The 23,943-nt window shown below is 37.4% G+C and overlaps 1 protein-coding gene across 1 annotated transcript in view; it reads right to left on the bottom strand.

The window, feature by feature from the left end:
* GPR158 (G protein-coupled receptor 158) overlaps positions 1 to 23,573 on the bottom strand; it is a gene marked incomplete at both ends in the record, with an annotated part of 240,943 nt that extends 217,370 nt beyond the window's left edge. Inside the window, 2 exons of the mRNA XM_084254000.1 lie at positions 685 to 790; positions 22,669 to 23,573. Of these exons, the coding sequence (XP_084110126.1) occupies positions 685 to 790; positions 22,669 to 23,573 (1,011 nt within the window). The remainder of the gene's footprint in view (positions 1 to 684; positions 791 to 22,668) is intronic.
* Positions 23,574 to 23,943: the final 370 nt, after the last annotated feature.

Here is a 23,943-nt window from a genome sequence, read left to right on the forward strand (position 1 = left end):
GCCCAAGTATTTATTTTACATTTGCTTCATAGCATTTTGGTACCTCAGAGATATAGTAATGGAAATTAAGTCAGGTTATCATAACATTTTTTTCTCAAACTACGAAACACAGAAACTGACAGACTTAATGCCAGAAGTATTAGTTATATATCTGTGTCTTACCAACAACAGTCCCATAAAATAGAAACTGAAAAATGGAAAAACATACATAAATATAAACATTTCTTTTCCAGATCCCTGTATACAGTTCTCTTACTTTCAAAGTTTCCCTGCCATACATTCTCTATTGTTTTTCTAGCAGATGGCAGTATGTCTAAATAAATGCCGTCAATGTTTCAAAAGCATCATATTTCATAAAAATGTGTATAATCTTACTGACCTCCTGGGGCTGGATTCTCACATTAGGATTATTTTAATTTCCAACCCATTTTGAAGAATAGGGTCATCTTTGACTAAAACCAAACTGCAGACATAATTTTATTTCCAGCCTTCTTTCAATACCCCAATGAACAATCATTCTATACAACTTTCATTTTGTACTTTCATTTGGCAACACTCAGACATGCATAAGATTTCCCCACCCCAGTAAAATGACTCTTATTCACTTATCCACACAGATACAATATATTCTAAAGTAACACATTTCTGAGCTGCTATCAGAGGATTTTATTTTTATGTTCTTACCTCTGAATTATTAAGGTGACATTTGTGAGTTCCTGAAAACCAGCCATCACTTGAACATTGGTCTATGTCCACTTTCTGAAGATTTATGTCAACTTTCATAACACCCCTTTAAAAAGAGAGAAAGATAAAAAGAACAAATTAATCTAAGCCTTTACAAGTTCTAAAACTATGTTTCATACTGGAAATCAGACAAATCAGCATAAAGAATACACTAAAAATTCAAGTTGCCCAATTATTTTCACCTAAAATGGACTAAGTGAAGATAATAACACATAGAACAGAATCAACAGATATTAGTTTTACATTAAGTGCCAAAGTCTGGCCTCTGTATTGCTCACTGTCTTCATCTTCCCATGTAATGACTAGCATATAGTAGGTGCTCAATAAATATTTAACTGACTGAATCCAGACAGTATTTTTCTGGACATGGTAGCAAAGTTGACTGAAATAACAGCTGATTCCAGGACCCATTCTATTAAAAGTAAACTGAAACTAAGACCTCATCTCATTTCTTCCTACTCCTATTTCCCACAGTAGGGCCAGGGAGGGAAGGAGAGTGAGAGAAAACTACATCAGAAAGTTTCTTTTTCCTCTGATCTCTCATCATAATGACCTTAAATAGCTTTTTTTAGGTCTCCCAAGTGCTCCACACCCCACAGAGTTTTACATCTCCTACAGAAATGCTGCTAAGCATTTTTTTTTAATCTAGAAACAAAACACTGCATTTCACTTAGCCATTTGAAAAAAGTCACTAAGAAAGAGAACTCACAAATTCTGAGCCAAAAACGAAATTGCAATGAAAGCTCCAACTTTATAATTCCTATTTTCTCCAACCATCTCCAACCATTTTCCTAAGATCCTCCCTTTCTATTTTTCACTGCCATCAGCACCACTAGCCAAAGAAGCAGCAGAAATATTTGTCCTGCACACAACTGTTTCACCTGGACTTTACTGAAATAACTGTTCTGTGTGCTGGGCCTAGAAGTCTGAAGCTGTGTGGTCATTTTTTTTACTTGAGTTGTTTCACTTAAGTAAAATTTAAACACATCACTAAAATGTACTAAAAGTAAAAACACATTTTGAAGATCTCACATTCCCAATTTAGACTATCTTTATTATGATGTTATTAAATACATACAAACACATAAAGGTAGGCTCAAATTCCTTATAGTATAGCTCTCATAAATACAAAAAAATTACAAAATAAATGCAACTAAAACTATAACATCAGGAAAATTTAAGTTAAAAATATTGACTTAAAAACAAATGATTGTACTTTGCAAAACAAAATAACCTCTCAGAACAGAATATGGTGCTGACTACTAGCTTAACGAGTCCATTTTACCCCATTATGACTCATTTCTCTCATCACTTTTCTTCTTTTAAACTACTGTGAAATCTCCCAACAGAGCAGCTTGATATCATCAAGGATTCATTTGGGGTGAATAAATCACTGACATTTTTAGGCTGCATCTGTTCTTAGGAACTTGTGACAAAGTACTACACTATATAGTGCTATTGCATTCAAAACAGTTACAAAACAAACAGGGACACAAAAACTTCCTGTCAGTATCTGGTAATCCAAACAACCTAGAATATGTGTAAATTAATCTTCCAGATAATCACTAAAATGAAAAGCCAAATATTATTTAAAATACTTGAAAATCTTTCAGAGAAATGGACCTGTTTGCGAAATATTACTATCATAGGCCATAACTGCACAAAACAAGTGTTGTTCATGTGAGAAACAACAAGATTTCCAGGTAATCTAATATTTTAACCCAATTCCACTTACTTGATCTTTCAGCAAATAATTACTGTATGTGCATATCACTGTAAATGATGCTATGGGGGTAAACTACATAGGCTCTGCCTCCAAGGAACACAAAAGGTGTGTTTCTAAAAGTATCAGCAGAATACTTAACAAAAGAGAGAACTTTGGAGAGCTGTCATTTGGGGTATAGTAGGGATTCTATAAACATTTGTTGACTTGATTGGCTTCACTATGAGATGTTTCAATAGAACTCCGGTTCACATATGCCATGTCAGTCATGCAAGTCCCTTGTAGCTCTCCTCTATGTTCTTTGAGGGTAGAAAACATTTATTCTTTCATTCATTCATTCAATAAATACTTAGTAAAATACTTATTGAATGTCTACTATGGGACCAAAATTGTTCTTTGGCTTTGAAATACATTAATTGGAGTGGGGGGAATTATACCTTCATGGAGCTTAACTCCAGTGTGAGACAAGTAATGTGACAACATTAATAATTATTTTTCATTTTGCAAAGTAAAAAGTGCCATGGGAGTGGAGGGGTGGAACCAACTGGGTAAAGAGGATGGGAATAGGACAAATGTTGTGGACTAGTGTAGTGGTAGACTAGCAGGACTGTCTCAGGATTGAGGAACTGTGAGGATGTTTAAGGAATCGGCGCATAAATGACAGATAGATACACTTTAAGAGTGAAGATCTGAATGTAATGTGTTTAAAATCATTATAGACTTTTATATCTTTTTTAACAATAGATGATTTTATATAATTTAATTTTTTTAGCATAAAATATTTTGTAAGGCATAAGACATTTATTTTGTTATTTATGTTTATGTGATCAATGTTTTATGGCATGGCACATCAAACAATTTTAAGGTATTGAATCTATACAATCAGTTTTGTTTATACAGAACAGTATTCTTTAAGCTAGCTTTTTTTGATTCGTATTCCAAAACTACAATGATCAAAAAGCAATGATATTTACCTACTGGCACCTTCTACTTTTAGTGATCACGAGCAATATATTCTCTACGTAAGCATTTTGATTTTTATGGTGTTGTCTTATGTGAGAAGTATTATGATTATTATAAAACTATTATTGCCACACACTATTTTCTTTATTATGTATTTCCTGAAACTGATTGTATACATATAAAGAAAAAGCAAAGTAAGCGAAAAAGTAGTATGATTATAGGCAGGTTGCTAAGTTGTTGTTATTTTTGAAACAATGACTATTTGGTTAATGGTTAAACTGCTTTGTAGGTAATTTTATCAGGCTTGTTTGTAAGTGACCTTCTTAGCAGCCTTGTTTCCATCAAAGGAGGGGTTATTTACTATGGGCTTGTTGTCTAAAATAGGCTTATAGGCTTGTAGGTCTTATTTGATCTGAACGCCAAAGTTTATCATGATGAAGCCCCTTGGGGACTGTGTCTGTCTTAGGTCGTCAGGAGTCACAGACATGAGGCTAGCCAGTGCCTTCTTTAGTCTGTCCCCGATCTTACCCGTTATTGACTGTCCAGTCCAGCACACAGGGGAAGGGGGTCTTACTCACTCGGATGTGTCTGAGTGAAAGCCTCCTTCTTTCTAGTAAGTTCACTGGCGTTCAGCGGCAGAGGCTGCCGCAGTTCCCCCTTTATTTTTTCAGACTAGGCAAGAATAAATCTCACTGAAGTGAGGTGTTTAACTCAACTTCCGATTCAAATTGCAACTAAATAATAATCACATTCTAAATTATCAGTTATTTTAAGTGACATAAAATTTCCTACTGTACAGCTTTTGCCCAATACATTTGGTATTCTTCCTTGAAGAGTCTTAATTAGAATGTATTTGTAAGTAGTAAATTACTGAAAACATAATTTCTATTCCACAATTGATAGTAACAGTGAGGTCAAAAATTCCTCAACTATCCAGTTACACTGACAGTTTAGTTGCTGAGAACAAAAACCTCGCAATCTTCCCGCTCAATAGTGGGCCTGGGCTAATCTGGAATTCCAGGAGGGGGCAATTAACTCTGGTCTCGTTCCTGGAGAAAACACAATTCAAAACGTGAGTATCTTGATCGCTGAGTTTTCCCTCCATTCCAGGTTCACATTTAGAAACCAAAAAGCCGCCACACTCTTTACACTCAGCTCACAAAGCTCTCCGGGCTTTATGCAAAACCACTAAAGGTAATGAGCCCCGCATTTACCAGCTGGGAAACAGGAGCTGACTCATCTTCATTAGGGCCTCTGCCTCCGAGCCTGGAGACCTGCAAACCCTCCGGGAAGGACCGTAGACTTCCTGCGAAGGATGTGGATGTGTGAGGGTGTAGTGAGAAGAAAACGCTCTCCAGGTCGGGAAGAGTAACCAGCCGAAAGGGACGCAGCAGCGACTGAAACGCCAGCATTCCCCGAGACCTGGCGGCCACAGGCTGGACTTGCCAGGCCCCAGACAGCACCTGCTGCCGTGGTCCCCAGAGCGCGAGCCTCTGGGGCGGAAGTGCTGCTCCCACATCCGGTGAGCAGGCGCCACTGAGAAGCTGCTGGCCCGGAAGTGGCTGCGGTTTCGTGGCTTGAGGATGAAAATGAGGGCCAAAAAAGCCCGATAAGTGGCCTCCCGTGAGGGAGAAGTATCGTAAATAGGAAGCCCCCCCACCCCCAAATACCAGCAGCTTAACTGAGTCACAGACCAGCATTTCTCTCTAGTTGTGCCTCAGACACCTGAAAAGCATCAAACCTAAGTGGGACTTCGCCCACCAAACTTGCATCAGCCTTGCTCCCAGAATGGACCTCCATCCTTCTAAGTCAAATACCTGTGTGTCTTGAAGCTTATTGCCCAAGTCAAAAGAATTGTTAAGTTCCTGTAGGGTAAGGTAAAAGTATCAGGCTTTTCTGCCCTCCTGCCATTAGGATAGATGAGGGAATCTTGTGGTCCTGAATGCATGCCTGAGGGCAGGCACCTGAAGTGGGTACACCTGGGCTGAGACTGAGTTTATAAGGGTGGCGTCATGGGGACACCAGCAGAAGCCAAGAATGAATGGAAGCCAAGAGAAGAAGAGAAGCAGAGAGAGCCCAGATAGAGTAAGAGAACACCAGTGAGCCCAGATAGAGTGTCAGATAGAGTGAGGCCTGACAGCCTCTCAGCCCCCCAGCCCCCCAGCACCCCTGCCTGCTCTGTACCTGGTAATCCCAATAAAAGCCTGAAAACCCACCAAGGACTCTCTAGGACTCCTTCTTTACCCTGGCTGCTGGATCAGAAAACCTGCACTGTGTCCTGTCCTGCCTCTACAGTTCCCTAAATGTTTCTTGTATCTTGATTCTTCTTTTCCATTTCTGGTTTCCTAAACCAAAATGGTTTCCTAAACCATTGCATTGGTTTAGGCCTTTATCTCTGTCAGTGCCAAAAAAGTGTGGTAAAGATCCTGGTTTGTTGGTGTTAAAGTTTATATGGTTAGGGTCTTCTTTAGGAAACATACAAAGTCACGAATACACATGTATGTCGCAATATGACCTTTTTCCTTTGGCCCTACTGCTGGATGAGTGGGGTAAGAGTATTACCAGATGGCTGGCAATAATTTAGCTATGCACAGAAGTGACTACAAACTACTTAAATATACATTACTAAACTAAGACTAAATAATCCTGAACTTCCCTTTGGCTAACTTCCAAAAATGTCCACAGCCTGGGGAAAGTGTAATGGAAGCAAGTTATAGTAGAAAAAGATAATTACAGTAAAAATATTTTCCTTTTGATCATTTTACCAAAAAAAAAAAAAAAAGTCAACCACAAACTGATTGCTGATGCCCATGCCAGGACTTTAAAAAGGTCCCTACACCAGCAAGGGGCCCTAGAAGTTAAACATCACACACTGCTATCTGTAATCTTTAAAACATGTAAATGTGATCCTGATAACTCCCTGCTCAAAATCAATATTTCCCACTCTCCTAAAGAATAAAACCAAAGTTCTTTGGTATAACATTAAATTCAAGTTCCTCCCAACTGCCAACACCACCAACCACTCTCCTGCATACATTCTTAGTGCCAAACAACTCAGAATTTAGGTCTTTTCTATTTCACAAACCTATTTTCTATTTCACAAAACCATTTAACCATTTGCTTAAATCATGGTTTATCAGTTATAACCTCACCTGACTCCTTTCTAAAGCCTTCCTTAACTCCAAGTCTGATTTACAAATCACTTACCTATTCCTTGAGGAACCATACACACCATGACTTATGCTGAATCTGAACTTATTTCAGGTAGCTAAACCCTGTCTTTAAGATAATACAAAATAAAACAAAGAGAAACCCCACCAACTGGGAGAACATTTTTGCACCCAACACTAATGATAAAGGACTGATCACAAAAATCTGCAAAGAGCTGATGAGACTCAACAACAACAAAGAAAATAATCCAGTCAAAAAATGGGCAGAAGAGCTAAAAAGAAACTTCTCTGAAGAGGAAATGCAAATGGCCAACAGGCATATGAAAAAATGTTCAACATCACTTGTCATCAGGGAAATGCAAATCAAAACTACCATGAGATACCATCTTACACCAGTGAGAATGGCACATATTAAAAAAACTAGCAACAACAAATGTTGGCGAGGGTATGGAGAAAAAGGAACTCTTCTGCACTGTTGGTGGGAGTGCAAACTGGTCCAACCACTGTGGAGAGCTGTGTGGAGATTTCTGGACCTACTAAACATAGAGCTCCCATATGATCCAGCAATTCCACTCCTAGGTATCTACCCAAAGGACACAGAAACATCAATTCCAAAGAGCACCTGCACCCCTATGTTTATAGCAGCACTGTTTACAATAGCTAAGCTTTGGAAACAACCCAAATGCCCAAAAATAGATGACTGGATCAAGAAGATGTGGTACATATACACCATGGAATATTACTCAGCATTCAAAAAAGATAAACACATGCAATTTGCAGCAACATGGATGGCGCTGGAAGGGATCATGCTCAGCGAAATAAGCCAAAAAGAAAAAGAAAAATACCGGATGGTCTCACTCATAGCAGGAATCTAGAAAACTTAAATAAGGGACCAGGAAAATGAATAACTATAAGAAAGTGAAAATCAAAATCAACAAAAAACGATGAACCAGAGACACTTTTAGGGGGGCAGGGGCGGGAGGGGAGGGATTGGGGTCAGAATGGGGGGGCTGCAATTGTATGGGGAATATAAAAATAAAATTTATTATTTAAAAAAATAAAAATAAAATAAAATATATAATTGGAAAAAAAAAAGATAATACTACTCCACTATTAAAAAGAGATGAAATCTTGGCATTTGTGACAACATGGATAGAACTGAAGGGGACTATCTAAGTTAAATAAGTCAGAAAAAGAAAGACAAATACAGGATGATTTCATTCCTATGTGGAATATAAAGATACAGAACAAAGGAACAGACAAAACTAAACCAAAACAAACCCTGGAACTATGATTACAGAATTAAAAGTGCTAGAAGGGAAAAGTACTAGTAAGGTTGACACTTCTTCTCAAGAGGACACTCATAAATGCCAAGACTTCATTTCTTTTTAATAGCGGAGTAGTATTTCATTGTGTATATATACCACATAAAAGAAGCCATTTTAAAATAGCAACAGAACCTACAAATTTTCTAGTAGTTAGCTTAGTCAAAAATACACTAAACCTCTATGGAGAAATTGTAAAACTAATGAAGGACAAAATATATCATGTGAATAAATGAAGAATCAGCCCATGCTCTGAAAGGGAATTACTTGAAACATCAATTCTCATCAAGTGTAGAACAAATAAAAATTCTATATGGATTTTTAAGACGCTTGATAGTTCACTTAAAAGTAGACTCACAGTCAACTGTGAGAAAGGAAAATAAGTAGGCCTTGTCCAAATCAATAGTAACACATAGTAACCAATCATGGCAATAAAACACTACAGTACTGACAGGAAAACATACATCAGAAGCAATGGAACAGACTAGAGACTCAGAGACATACATATGCATAAAAGACACTTACCTGTGTGATAAAAAATGATAGTATTGGCAACCTCAATTGCTAAATGGATAAAACAACAAATACATCCCTACTTCATAAGTGTAGAAAGGTGGGTTCCAGCTGTTACAGAATAAACTGTGAAAGATAAAACTTTTAAGTTAGAATATTTTTGTCATGTGGTATTGAAAGACTTCTTAAATGAAACCCAAAAGCATAAAGCATAAGGCAAAATTTTGATTAAATAATATCAGAAATATTTCAAAATTCTGTTCAAGAGAAAACATTTGGATAACGTTAACTTAAAAATGTCAGTTTGGGTGATACTGCAATGTCTAAAATTGTCAAGGAATTAATGTCTAGAACATGCCAGGATCTCCTGCAGCTGAACAAAAATGTATAAATCATAACAGGAAATGGGAAAATAATATAAATAAGCAGTTTACAGAAAAATACACTCAAAATGCCTGAAAGCACATGAAAAGTAACCCATGTTGATTAGTATCACAATCAAAGAAATACAAATTAAAAAAATAGTGAGATATCACTTTACACTTATTAAACTGGCAAAAAATTAGAAAGCTGTATAGTGCCAAGTGTTGGCAGGAATGTGAGAGTAAAGGAGCCTTTATACCCTGCCATTGAGTATGTTGACTGATGTAGTCTGTCTAGAAAGCAATCCTACCATCTTTTGGTCTTTTGTAAAATTAAATTTACCTTTCCCTATGACCTAGAAAACCTGCTCTTAGATTTATCTTTCAAAGAAATTCCCACTCAAGTTGATAGAAGCATTTAAGTTTACCATCATGTTATTGCACTGGCAAGGAATTGAGGACAGTCTGGGCGCCCAGGTCTGTGACTGGTCAGATTCTCTACACTATGCGGCAGTAGAATACTATGTAGCAATAGAGAAATGGGCTGGTTGTGAATGTAGCAACATAAAGACATTTTTTAAAACAGAGTTGTGTGAATAAAAAAATAAGAAAAATGAGACACATAGCGACTAATTAAAGTTCTTTGCACACAAATAACATGAGCAAAAGAATACACTACACAGGTTAGTTGTATATAGGGTGGAACCAAGGAAGAGGTGTTTTTTTTTGTTGTTTTTTTTTTAAGGAGAAGAACAGCAATTTCTTTTCTGTTAACGTCTAATGCTGGAAGATTCTAAATTCACCATTCAGAAACTTACGTCTTTGGGTAACTTCCCCACTCTCAGCCTTTCATCACTGGCAAACATTGCTCACAAAAACACCCAGCATCTCTGTAGTTTTGCTCAAGTCTGTTACTACAAGGAGAAAACCAAGAACACAGTCTGATCCCCTCTAGAACATCTAGAAGAATTTGACAACAGTCGGTCTTAAAACAAGAAAATGTTCTCCTCCCCCACACTACTTTGCAGCAGACTAGTTTGCCAAAACTTTGCATAGTGACAAATGTCTTCCATCTGTCTGGCTTCTTGTCCTTGGAAGGTTTTTTGGCAATCAGGTCACACCTTCTTTGAGAAGATCTGCACATTTTGCAGGAAAAAAAATAACTCAAATTTGACAAAAAGAGAGAAATATAAAATGAAGTAAGATCACTGAGAAGGTATATCTATTCTCCATCCACAATCAGTATTTGGGGGCTTCTGAAGGTGATACTTATCAAAGTTGGGTGTAGCACATCTCTTAAAATTGCTAGGGTTTAGACTGAGATAATAGATGATTGTGGTTTGCCTTCACTGGGATAATTTTGAGCTACATTTTATTTCAATTTTGTATAACAAGAAGACTATTTTATCAAAGACAATACCCACAGCATTCCTTATATCACCTCTTTGCATATGAGCATTTCTGAATGCAGTGGGACAGTATGTTGTTAGGGGAAGCCAGTACAAAGAAATCATATATATTGACTCATTTTTTTCTAATAATAATTCTTAAAAGAGGAAGTACTTTTCTCAATTTATACATCAGGAAATGAGGTTCAAACAAGTTCTATAATGTATTCAAAATCATACTTTTTAAATTACCCCAGAAGAAATAATAAGACAAATATATTCTGTCAAAGAAAACAAATGTCTAATGTGAACACCATAATATCTTAAAATGTATAATAATGATTTCATTCTTTGAGCTCCTGGTGATTTAATTAAATGTGACATTTATTTTAGGTTTTGATTATAGTTTTTATGTGGAAATATATCTTTTTAATCACTTCTTAAATTACTAAATTTCTCATTATGTTGACTCTAATTCTTACAGCTCTTTAGGTCAAAATACCCAGCTGATAGCCTGCATAGTTGTTTTTTATTCTAAATTACTTTTCTAGATCCTAATATTTTATACAATTAAAAATGAATCAGCTGTTCATAGTAATTTTCAGGAAAAGATATATAGACTGTATTAATGAATACTTATAATACAGAAATAACAATAGTAAATAAATCCATGAAATAAATAAAAAAGATTCCACTGGAATTTAAAATAAGGAACTTTGGTTAGATGCCAAGAATGCAAACTAAATGTAGGATTTGAACCTTGTGTTTTAAATAATTATTTATTGGGTGCTCAATATGTGTCAGATATTATGCTAATATGCTTAAAATATCCTTACTGAAACTTTATGTTTTGGATATTATTTTCCCTAATTCATATTACAACTATTTATGGTCAATATTATTCCCCCTAAATAATAGTTATGAAACTTTGGACACAAAGAAGTGAAATAGCTAGCAAAGGAAATTTAGTTAATACATAAAATAGCTGAATATGATATTTATGTCTTATGTATAAGAGTAAAAGCCTGGTCAGAAGACCTAAGCTCAAGTTTTCATTCAAGTTGATCAACTGAGCATATATTTTTCTGCCTCATACATCCACATCCACATCTTGTATGTATTTAATGGCAGTGGGTACATATAAGGGGGAATGAGAAACCAGATGACCAGAGATTCCACACAATTCTCTAGAATCATACTGTTGATAAGCCAGAGTAATAGTTGACAAGCCTGGGACATGCTCAGGAAAAGACTGCAGCAAAGATAGAAACTGTTCTTCCAGTAGTTTCCAGAAAGATTTGAAGTTCAAAGTCAGTAGATATCCAGAGTGAAAGTGGAAAATGAGACACCCAGGGACTGGATTGAAGGACTTCCTTTTAAACAGTTACATTAGTTGGCACATCTCCCCCGTGCATATAATGACAGTATTTATTTACAAGCTAATAACCAAGAACTATTCTGTAAGGAACTGAAAGAAATGCCTGGAAAGAGCTAAAATTCCTAAATTGTTATTAGTTTTCCCAGAGTAAATGTCTCGGATGGACCAGAGACTGCCAACTTCCTTCTTAAGTTTCCGAGGGTGAATGAACCCTAGCAGTCAATGGAGAGAGAGCAACTCAGGAATCAGGACTACATATCTGTCACAAGAATTCATGCCACCTCCCTATATAAAGAAACCTAACCTTTCAATCACAAAATCTATGCCCAAGGATCACAGTGGAGAACTGGTAGCATAAAGAAGACCCAGTATGAACAAGCAAAATAATTGAACCTAGAACAAACAAATTCAGAGAACATAAGAGACTTTAAGGGATTTTCATCAGTATTCTCAAAGAAATTTAAGGAAAGGAACACAAAATTATTTCAGAAAAAAGAATCCTAAGCAAGAAAGAGTTCAAGGAAATTAAAAGACATTGCCAAATGAAAACTAATTTTTAAAAAGGAATAAAAAAATTAAGAAAATTTCCTAGAAGGTAATGTAAAAAGAAAATTAAATGGAAAATGAGAAGAAAATTAAGGAATCTAGAGATTAGTCCAGAAAGTTAAATATCTTACTATAGGAATTCCAAAATGGATAGGGAAAATAACTTTACGTTAACCATAAAAGAAATTTTCTTAGTGGAAAAGTCTAAAAGGGCCAATTAAATAATGAAATTAATTAAAAGACAATCATATATTCAGAACTCCAAGGAAATAACAAAATAACTTTAAAAGTTTCTACTAGGAGAAAAGACTATCTACAAAAGTATAATAAATCAGGTTAACATCAAATTTTTCACCAGCAACAATGAATACTGAAAAAATATAAGAATGTACTTAAGGTTCCAAAGAAAATATGACTTTGAACCTAGAATTCTATCTTCTAACAACCATTCATGAACACAAAGTTGTTTTCAGACATGGAAAAAGTTAAACATATTTCATTCTACAGCTCCTTTCTGAAAAGGTATTTCAAACTGTGCTCCAAGGGGTTAAAATTTAAAAAAAAAAAAAAGTATTCTAGAAATAGATCTGTGTCCAAACACAATTGAATCCAAAATTTCAATAATCTGAGATTTCCATGAAAGTTCTACAGAAAATCTAAAGCAATCTGTACAAAATGAACTCTAAGAAGAATGTCTTCAACAAAAAATGTCCACTTTCTTCAATCAATAAGAATTAGTTAAGAAATTCGATGATCTTAGAGATAAGTAAAACATGATTCCTTTTTATATCTTTAACAAGCAAAACAAAGGCAGTTGGCAAGTGGAGAAAATATGTGAAATATCTAGATGCACAAATGCACAAACAAAGGTACTAAGGGTAGTGTGGTTTTTGGCAATTAATCTAAAACATTTTTAAAAAGATATTGGAGCTTGTGAAATATTCTGAAAATTGTATAGATTCAATTATTCTAGTTTCAATTCTCAGAGCCAACTAAAGTGTTACCATCTTTAATTTTCTGAAAACAATGACATATGCCACAGGAATAGGAAGATGAAGAAAGAAAAGTGAAGAAGATATGACTTAAAATTTATAGATGCAAAAATTATGGTAGTTGTTAGAAAAATTAAAAATAGTTAAATAATGGAGAGAGTAGAGAAGGGGAAAAATGAAATATAAAGAAACCAAATTACCCATTTGTCTTAATAGTGATTTTATCTCCTAAAACCTGTAATCTCAATTTCCATTATTAATACTCTCCATTGGCTATACATTTCTGCCTACACTCCCTTTCATGCAAGATCTGCCTCCTCCAGATCCATGCCCAAGTGTTCCTTGTAGTCTCTCTTCTGCTTCTCCCAATCTCACATCTGTGTCTTGTACCTCTTACTGGCAATTTTTCAGGTGGCACTCAACTTTGCCATCTTAGACCTCACTGTAAAAGGTAACAAAGTACTCCCCAGGAAATGGCAAAGGACAAGACCTGCCGGCTGCTTACTTGAGGAAGATCAAGAACCTCAGGAATGACTTCCCAGGAATGCTGGGGAAGGAATGTGCTTTGCCCATGAGCTTGCCAGCTGTTATTCTCCTGCATCCGTGTCTGGAAAAAGAGTTTCACTTCACAGGTTTCAGCCAAAGAGCAAGGAAGGCATCCAGCTGGTTTTTGAAAAAAAAAAAAAAAAATCTGGATTTTTCCATCTCTACCTCTCCCTAGCCTCTCAAGTATCCCAATTTATTCATTACATGACAGAGTGGAGCAATTAGAAATAGCTGATTTTTTAACTGAAATCTCATCATAAAAGCTGGAAAACCCAAGCTCCCAGAATTAAGAGAGACAATGAACCCTAAGGCCAAGACTGAAAGGAGGAACAAGAAATCTGCAGCCAAACTAAAACAAGAACACCGCTGTAAAACCATCCAAAGGAAAAAAATAAAAATACATCCATGATGTACATATCACTGCAGAGGTAGAATTTTTTAAATCATTTAACATGTTTCTATATTTAGTATTTAACATTTTAACTATCTATTGGGCCCCTTCTGCATACCTTACTCTCATGATCTCTCTTTACCCACTTCTCACTATATAATAGCAACACTGACTTGCTGTTTTTAGAGCCTTTGAAGCTCATTCTGTCTCAATGTCTTTGTTCTTGCTGGCCCCTATTGGAACAGAATTACCTCTGTTTCACCTATGGAGTCTTCCCAGAGTGAGACCTATGGAGTCTTAACCTATGGAGTAAGACCTATGGAGTCTTAAGACCTATGGAGTCTTAACTCAGAGTAATCTCTTCAATTGAGCTCTTTCCTTTCCCACCATATTTATTACCACCTCTCAGCTATTAACCATTTTGTCCTGTTTATGTCTTTATGGCATTTAAGAATTATTAAGAATTATTTAAGATTGTTTACTTTTTACAGCAATGATAGATAGATTGACAACCTTTGCAGATGAGGAAATTGAGCCATAGATATTATTAAATAACTTGTCCAGTGATATGCAGTAAGCAGAAGTGGAAGCTCATGAATTTAAATCTAGATTTGAATTCCCAAAACTCCTTCTCCACAGAAAGTATTCTGTACGGTTTCCCTTAAAATATACATAGCATTTTAAAGAGTCACTAATGTGAAATGTTATAAAATATGACCCTTTATGTGAAGGGCTATAGAACTGGCTAGGGAAATAGGATGTTTCCATGAAGGGACAAATAATAATAACAGGGGAAAACTGCTTTCATGATCATCTCTATTTTAAAGGTGAGAAAACAAAGAAAACCCCCCAATAAAAGGAGTAACAGCACGCAGCTCAGTGGCCGACCATCCCAAGCCTCAGTACCTGCCTTCATAAAGAACCAGCTCATCATTCCACCCCTACTGATAGCATCATTCACAGTGTTGCAGTTCTTCAGATATCCAGAATAGCCTGTCGACAGATTTTTTTTGGATGACTAAAGCTAAAGTTGCTAAGCATTTACAATTTTTATCCTTAAGAGCTTATAAAATGAATTATATGTGTTTCAATATTATCAGATACTGTTTACTTTTCCCCAACTTTGTGTTTAAGGACCAGCTGCTTCTGAATGACAATGACTTTTTTTTAATAGAGATTTCTGAACCTTTCTTAGATTATCCCCATAGTGTCTGGCGATGGTCTGGCAACTGATTATCAGGGTGCTCAGATGCTCCTATGCCCAGCCAGGTGTGGGGTCAGTAAATAATGAACATAAGTTAACCTTTACTTGATGACACAGGATTTTTTTATTTGTGCCTCTTATTAAACTGTAAGTTGACCATGGCCATCACTAGTACAAATGATGGTCACCACTTCAATTTCCTCATATACAAAAGCAGAAATAAATTGGATCACATTATCTCTAAAATGATGTTTACTTTAAAATTCTAATTCATCTAAAAAGAGCTTTCCCAGGATATACTTAAACACTGCTTCTTTAAAGAATGCCAACTGTTATTATTTGTCTCTTTCTCATAAAAGTGGAAAGATAGATATACTGCTAAATAAATTTCAGAGGACTGTATTATTTATTTATTAAGTCAATACCTGAAACAGCTTTTTCAAACATTTGCCTTATCCAGAAGAATCACATTTGTCTTTCATGAGCTTTGAATTCATTTCCTAACATTCACAATATTGCCTCTCATTTCTCTATAATTAACACAATATACAACAGAATGCTTCTAGTTCTCTTGTCACTGCAACTCATGTATGTTCCATGTTTATGGCTAGCACAGAAAGTAGCAATCTGCATCAGCTTGTGCTAATGCAACTTACATTCTTGTCCATTATGCCGTCATTGGTATTTTTTAAGCACTCTTCTGGTTTAACAGGATTCTAGACATAGTAATTAAAAACTCATCTTTAAACATCGTTTATTAAAACCTTTAATGGCTGCATAATTATTTCTTCTAGGAAATCTCATTTATAATAAGTTTAAATTCTGTACAAATTATAGTTGAATCAATATAAAGTGACAGAGCACTTAAAAATATATATTGTATTCATATTATTTTAATGGGATAAGCTCTGCATTAGGCTGATACAAAGTCCTGAAACAAAGTTCTGAAATGCAAGCATGGCCTATCTTCATGTGATTAAATCTTCAGGAACTTGATTCCTCACTTCCTACTAAGGAACAATAATTTACTTTCATGGGAACTATAAAAGTGCTCAATGGTAAACAGAGCCTCAGGAAAAAGTTAAATCATGTTCTACAGCATCATAGCTAACTAATTGCTTTTTCATTAGTTCATCTCCCCTGACCTCTTCCCTCTCTCCTTCCCACTTTCCCTTTCTCCTCTCTCTGTTCCTCCTGAGAGTCATGGACACACCGATACACACACACACACACGCACACACACACAAACGCACATTTTCTTTTCAAAATGTATACTTTAATGGGAAATTGCAAATGTGAAATATTTGACCCTTTAAGTAATAAAGTCATACTTAATAGTAGATCCTTAGCAACATGCTCGGATATTCTTTCTGAGCCATGACCACCTACAAAAGTTAATTAGTGTTCCATTGATCGAATAATTTTTTCTGGTCTCACTCATGTCAGAGTCTCTACATGTAATGACCTATGTATGTCCCAAGTCAACCAACAGACAAATAACTAGAAACATGGTCTAACAAACTCATGCACACATACAGATACAGAATCCTTGAAGGGGTATTGCGCAGGGGTAGAGCATTTAGCTGCACACACAGAATCCTTGAAATAAGGATAGCACCAGAATTGCATATTTATATATATTCCTCCAATACCACTGACTTTCCACCAGAGGCATTTTTACCCTGCAAGGGGATATTTGACAATGTTTGCAGACATTTTACTGTTGCACTAGACAGGAGACTGCTACTGAGGCTAGGGGAGCTACTCAACATCTTACAATGAACAAGACAGCCCCACAATAAAGGATTATCATATTCCAAATGGCAATAATGCCAAAGTTGAGAAACCCTACTCTCCACAGTGATCTGAGACATCAAATAAGGGAGAAATCACATTTTGATCCATTTCAAGCCACTAACTTGGAGAAGAGAAAGAAAAAAGAAACAGTCACACCACAATTCCATTTAGATCTCATTAATTAAATACATGGCTATACCATACGAAGTTTTTATTTCTACCTTGAAACTTCTAAGCATTTTAGAAAGGATAGAAAGATGTATTCCATAGTGGTCTTTTATTCTTACTGTCCTAGGCATTTTCCCACAGAGTGAGGGAAGTGCTTGCCAGATGGTGTGGGAAAGATTTTAAAAATCCCTAACTTAGCTATTCTGAAAAGAAAAGTTTCTGCCACTTCTGACCCAGTATTTTGGGTTTTTCACATATATTTACAAGAAAGTGTCATTACATGTTTTAGTATAACTTGTCTTTTTTAATAAAATTGTTATAAGACAAATATAAATCTTATATGTAGCGATAATTTCTAGATTTTATGTCTCCATATATGCTTATTTTACTACATCTTGATAAATTTAGGTGACTATACAAGTTTATAGTTGGAAAGAACTTGGAATTTATTTTCCCACTTCCTAATGTCATAATTCATCAATTATAAGATGTCACTAATCATAAGATGCACTATTATATTGTGTACCACTAAAAGAAAATGCATGTCAATTAAAAATGACATACTCTCAATCATAAGACACATCTCTATTTAAGAGCATCAAAATGTAGAAAAACTACATCTTAAAATTGATTAAACACATTATTCCATACTATAATACCTTTTCTTTCTCAGATGAAAACCATATGTCATGTGCTAGAGAAGTCATTCCTTGATAATGTAACAAAGCATACACATTGGACAAAAAACATAAATGGTAAGAAAACAAGGTTAAAAGAATAAACTAAAATCATATATAATTCTAAGTTTCTTTTTAGGCTATAGGTACACTAAATACTTTGCTAACTAGACAGGAAATTTTGAAAACTTATACTCTCTTGTTCTATTTATAGTTTCTAAATAGAGGAAATTTTTAACAGATATTATAGTGAATAAAAGTTAACTGGATCTCAATTTGAAGTATCAGCTACTCAAAGAGAGAAAGAAAATGACATCTTTGACAAAAAGGCAGGTAACTGAATTTTGGGGGGAAATGACCTTGGAGTCAGATCACAGTCAAATTAATCTGTTTCCTATAAATTCTATCTATAATGAAATTAATGAAGCTAGATGTATCCTGTGATTGAGTTGAGTTATTAAATTTTCATTCAGTAAGAAAGTCAGTCATGATTCCTATACTAAGTTTGGCATTGTGGAAGGATGGGGGAGGGGAGACTTGACTTTTAGCCAAGAGGATTAATCCTTTCCTAAACTGAAAAAAGTATTTCATAGAATAACCTGCCCACGTAAATATTTTTGTAGGTCATTTTTTCCAAGAAAGACTTGTTGGGTGAATAAATGCCCAACCAACGTAGAAATCATACATAGAAATGTTTTTGCACTCAAAGCTGAAAAGCAAATAAGGCTAAAAGACCCGCAAAACAAGCCCCACCAATGCATATACCATAGCTTTGCTGAACAAGAGTTTAATAATACCACTGACTGCAAAATCTCTCAAGCATAGCCCCAGTACCAGTGAATTGCCTGTTTGCAAATAGTGGCCACCAAGCTACCAAAAATTATCAAAATCCCGATGTACTACTTGAGTAATTCTGCTTCAATAACCCTGTGAATACCAATCCATAACTGAAGAAAGAAAACAAGTTGGGCCTTAATGCTTCTCTACCAGGCAAGTTCAAAATAACATCAACAACATAGTTCTTGGCATCCCAATATAACAATATAATCACAAAACAGTGCATGTTAGAAAACAGTAGCCTTAAAACCCTGAACGGGAAAACACAAACTCTTGCATTTCTGAAGATGAAAGTAAAATTTGACTTATCCTGCATTTTGGGGCTCTAAAATCAGGCTAGTGAGGGTACCAGTTCTCTCTAACAGAGGGTAGACATATCCTCTTGTAATTTGCTTAGCAGTCTTGGGAACCCTGTATGTATCTATTTCCAGCTGCATATTCTAGAAAATAGCAAGTTAATGCTATGCCACTGCTGCACCACAATAAATAGCCATTTTTGCAATTTGAAAGTCAACTGCAGAAGCAAATTGAAAACAGGTTGCTTTTAAGAGCAAGTAAGAAGCTTCAGAATGCCTAAACATTAATTATCTTGAGGGGAATTACACAAGTATATCAAAATCCTTGCTTTAAGGAATCTGTGAAACAGCTAACTTCATGACATTAAGCAAATATCAGAGAATTTTTCAAGATCTGGAAACTCAGATCATGCTTTTTCCTATTTTGAAATAGAGTTCTCATTTCCATTAGTATATATTTAACTCATGTTCTATGAATAATACAGGACCATGATAAAAATCAAATAATGGAAGTGTATTGTTCTGTATGTAAATGAAAATTTTCGCTATAACATTTTTCTTCCTTTTCTCTTCTGTAGGGAAGCTGTCATCAATGGATTTTCTTTTTTTTTTAATTTTATTTTTATATTCCCCACACAATTGCAACCCCCTTATTTTGACCCCAACCCCCCGGATTTTCTTCTTATTACAATTAAGACTTTTGGTAAATGAATATATTTTAAATCATGAATAGAAGCCAAGTCATGGTTTTCCAAAAATTCATTTGAGGCTTACCATGTTAAAGTACATGTACACTGTTATTTGTCTATGGTATAGGATTTTAGATAATAAAGCATTAACAACAAACAAAACCTTTGCTTTTATGAGTAGGAAGACCTAGAAAAGACCCATTTGAATATTATCTCAAATGTGTTGAATACAGTCTTTTTTAAAAAAAATGAATAGGTATATTCTATTGGTTAACTTTTTGTCCTAAAAGATGATAGGGAAAAAAAGTATGTCCTCAACCTAGGTTGTGTGCAGAGGTCCAGGGAGCCTCAGAAATATATACCAGGTGTATATATAATCAAGCATAATGTGAAACTAGAAGCAGAAGTCCCAGATCCTATTTCTGTTGTAGCTATAAACTTCATATGTGATTTTTTGACAAGTCACTTCACTTGTCCAGTTTATGAAACAACAGGAGGAAACATCTGATCCCCTTAAGATTTTTTCAATTCCTATAATTAATATCTGTGCAAATCCCTAAAACAGCATTTGAGGGGCACAGGACATGGAACAAAAACATTTTCAGGAGAGTACTTACTTTGCTCTTCCAGCATGCTGCCAGGATAAGTCAACTTCTGTAGAAAACTAGATACTAAATGGCCTATCTTAGTATCTTAGCTAAATGGTTGTGAAAAGCATTTAAAGATAGTCAGTCAGAAGAAATAAACTATTTTCTGTAATCCAAAAAATAGTGTGTGAGTCCTCATATCCTCAGACCCCACAAGTCCTCATATTTCATCTTTACTGGTAGAATGTACAGCGTTCCTTTAAATGACCTGTGCTCTCTGAACAGTAACAAATAATTCTGAAAGTAAATGGTTTTCATCCCCAGTCCCATTTCCGAGCCATGAAAATACATTTTATGCAACAGTTACATTATATACTGTACTCTTAAGACAACTTCATAAAAGAGAGTTTAACATATGGTAAAAGATAAGAAATAGGCTTGTATACTGGCTCTACTGATGTTGTGTGATCTCGGGGAAGAAGCTTAACTCCTCTGTGCTTTAACTCCTCTGTGTTATATTTCTGTAAAATAGGGGAACTAATTAAACTAACTCAGAGCATTATTGTGAGGATTAATTAAAATAATGCATGGAAAGCAGGCAACTCAGAACCTGATATAACATAAATGTCAGATTGATCAATCAATCAACAAATCAATGGATCCTGAGATCTGGAACTCCCTGAAAGGCCTTGTCTAAGGCCACAAACAATTTGCTGGCAATGAATGGCATCTGCTGATCTTTCCTCTTCTGAACAAACAATAGAGCCAAGACTCAAAGCTGGGTTCAGCTTTTATTAACAGGATCCTGCAGAAATCAGCAGGAAATGAGATTATCCTGAAAGGTGGGGTTACTCTATTTTAAGACAAGATCTTTAAAGGAGATAGAAAAACACACATACATACACACACATTTAATACGGTCATACAGAATCAGAGGAAAGAGATTGTTTTTCATTGATGCCTTTTGAAGTATTGCCAGCATTAAAAGCTACAGAATTTTATAACTGGATAGCTCCCTAGAGACCATCTAGTTCAACTCACTCACTTGATAGATAAGTAGCTGAGGCCCAGGGAGGTTAAGAAACTTGCTTGAGGTATTCAGCAATAAATGACAGTACCAAGACAAACAAGCTTTCTGACTGCCCCATTTGTCAACCCAGACTTCAGTTCTGATCTCTTTCACCAGTCAGCATCTGGCCCTTGTTATGCCAAACAGCATGAAGACATAGACACATACACAAAGCACACACTTGCCACATTAGTCCAGCTTCCAAAAAAGATACAAAAGCCATCTCAAACTCCCAACGCCTTCTTTTTAGAGCTTCCCATCATGGGAATTGGGGGGAGATCCCAATCAGTATGTGGTCCCCTCCCAGTCTCTCTTTGAAGTTCCTACTCTTTCTGTTCCTTCTCACATCCACTTTTAAGGGTTACTTCTAGAAGTTCCTCACCTGAAAGATCAGGCACTTCCTAGGGCAAAAGGTTCCACTGCGAATTTGAAACTTCTGACCTTCCTACAAATACTAAACCTTGAGACAGGAAATACAAAACTGCTCTTAAGTTTTCTCCAGGCTCCCTGAATGAATTCTGCCAGAACTAATGCCCCCTCCCCAAGATAGTTTAAACCAGATTTATTTTATCAAGTGTGAAGCCTGGCAAGCCCACATTAGGTATTGCCTAACGTGGAACAGGAGAGAGAGAGAGGACCAAGGAAGGAGATGGATTAGGGGGAGCAATGAGACCAGTAGAAGGAGGGCAGTGGCCAAATTGCAAAGTTTGGATCCTGGAGACAGCTATGCTGCTGAGACTGACTCACTGCCTAAGGGACAAAACTGCCCAGGGGATTGCACTCTTTTAATTATACACTCTGGTAACTGATTAACAACAGACTGGTGCGCAAACTACACACGTAGGAAGCAAGCAGAGGCTACACCGAAGAGGCAGAAATAATGAACACTCTTTCCTCCTGCTCCCTTTTCTCCTGCCTCAGGCGTTGCTTGCCACTCTGCGCCTGGGGGCACACCTGGAGTTCTCAAGGTTTTCTTCCCACCACCCCAAGAAAAGGAACTCCTCTCCCTGTTCTCCCAAGGGTAGGAAAGAAGCATCGAGTATCAGAGCTCAACCAAGCTGTTCTCCAGTCCCTTACAGAGAACTGATCCCACGGAAAGGCTTTCGCTGAGGGTCTGGAACTCACTGACGCGTGGCGCGCCTGGCCCCTAAGCACACGCGCTGGGTGAGGTTTCTCCCAGCCTGGGTCTCCGCCGTGAGGGTAGGAGGGGTGAGTGTCACAACTCAGCGTTCCTTCCCTGCACGATCACCCATCGGCTAAACCGGAAGGAAGGCTTTGCTTTCGCCTTTTCCCCCCTCCCTACCTGAATTCCGGTACCAGGTTAGGCTGCAACCCATAGAAAGCAGCCGAGAGAGTGACCAGCCACCCAGGCTTGTAACTCCCGTTCTCGCACTCCAGATAAGGCGGAGACCACTTGACGTGACTCTTATCCCCGCCAAGCCCGTCTCTGCGCCGCCAGCTATTATGGCCCAGGCCCCGGGGTCCCTGATGGGAGCCGCGGCGGTGTAAGTGGGTCCTCCACTTGCGCCGGAGGCCGTGGAACCACTCCGTCTCCAGCGTAGCGTTGGCTAGATGGTGTGCGCTTGAGGATAGGTCCTGGAGCAGAATGCGACTCTCCTCACGCGTGGCCTGGAGGAAGACTTGCGGGGTCGGCGCGGACAGAGACTCGGTGCTGAAGGTGATGGCCGCCCGGGAAATGCTGGGCTCGCCCTCCAAGAGGCTCCGCACCAGAGCCTGGTACCACTCCAGGTCGTCCTGCAAGTTCTGCTCCCGCGACTTATTGCTCTGCAGCATCATGTTGAGGAAGTTGGTAGCGTGTGTCAGTGTGTCCAACGCCCCGTGTAAAGAGGGGTGGGAACTGGCTAGAGCGGGCGACTTCCCAGGCAAGCCCGCCAACTCGTAGCGGCCAGAGCAATTGGCTCGCTTCAGCTGGTGGGAGTCCCCAGTGTACAGGTAAGAGGCCACGTCCATGGGCACCTCCTCGGCGAGTTTCTGCGCCAAGATGGTGCCGTCTGTGGAGCGGCTCCAGGGAGCTGAGGGGTCCGAGGCAGAGGCTCGAGACAACTGCTGGGCGTGCTGCTTCCCCTTTAGGGTCTTCTCTCGAGGAGAATCCAGCCCTCCCGAAGGATCGCGGCTGTCGCCAACAGCTCCTAATCCCAGATGAACGAGCAGGAGGCCAACGAGTAACTGATAAGCCATGGCTCCCATCCGCCTCGCAGTGAGGAGAGGAGGTATCGGGAGGAGTCACTTTTTAAATTTTGGTCGTCGATTTATCAACAGAATGACTTTTACTAGGGGCCTTCCCCCTTCTCCAGATGGCACTCAGTCCAAAAGGACTTTAAAATGAGAATTCCTCGAAATTGGCCCGCTGGCTAAACTACCGGCGCAGGAAATCAGATCACCTGTGGCAATGCTGGCTGCACCCGCTTCACAATGGGTCGTCTCTGGATTACGCACCTCGATGCCTTGAGCCCAACAGCTTACATCCCCTCTGGTTCCCTGCAACTATAGTTAGCCTGCTTACGTCTTTCTGCTCAGCCGCTTCCACCGCTGGTTTCATTGAGGTGTGTTCAAGAGC

Source organism: Talpa europaea, assembly GCF_964194135.1.
Source record: "Talpa europaea genome assembly, chromosome: 14".
NCBI classification, from domain to species: domain Eukaryota; kingdom Metazoa; phylum Chordata; class Mammalia; order Eulipotyphla; family Talpidae; genus Talpa; species Talpa europaea.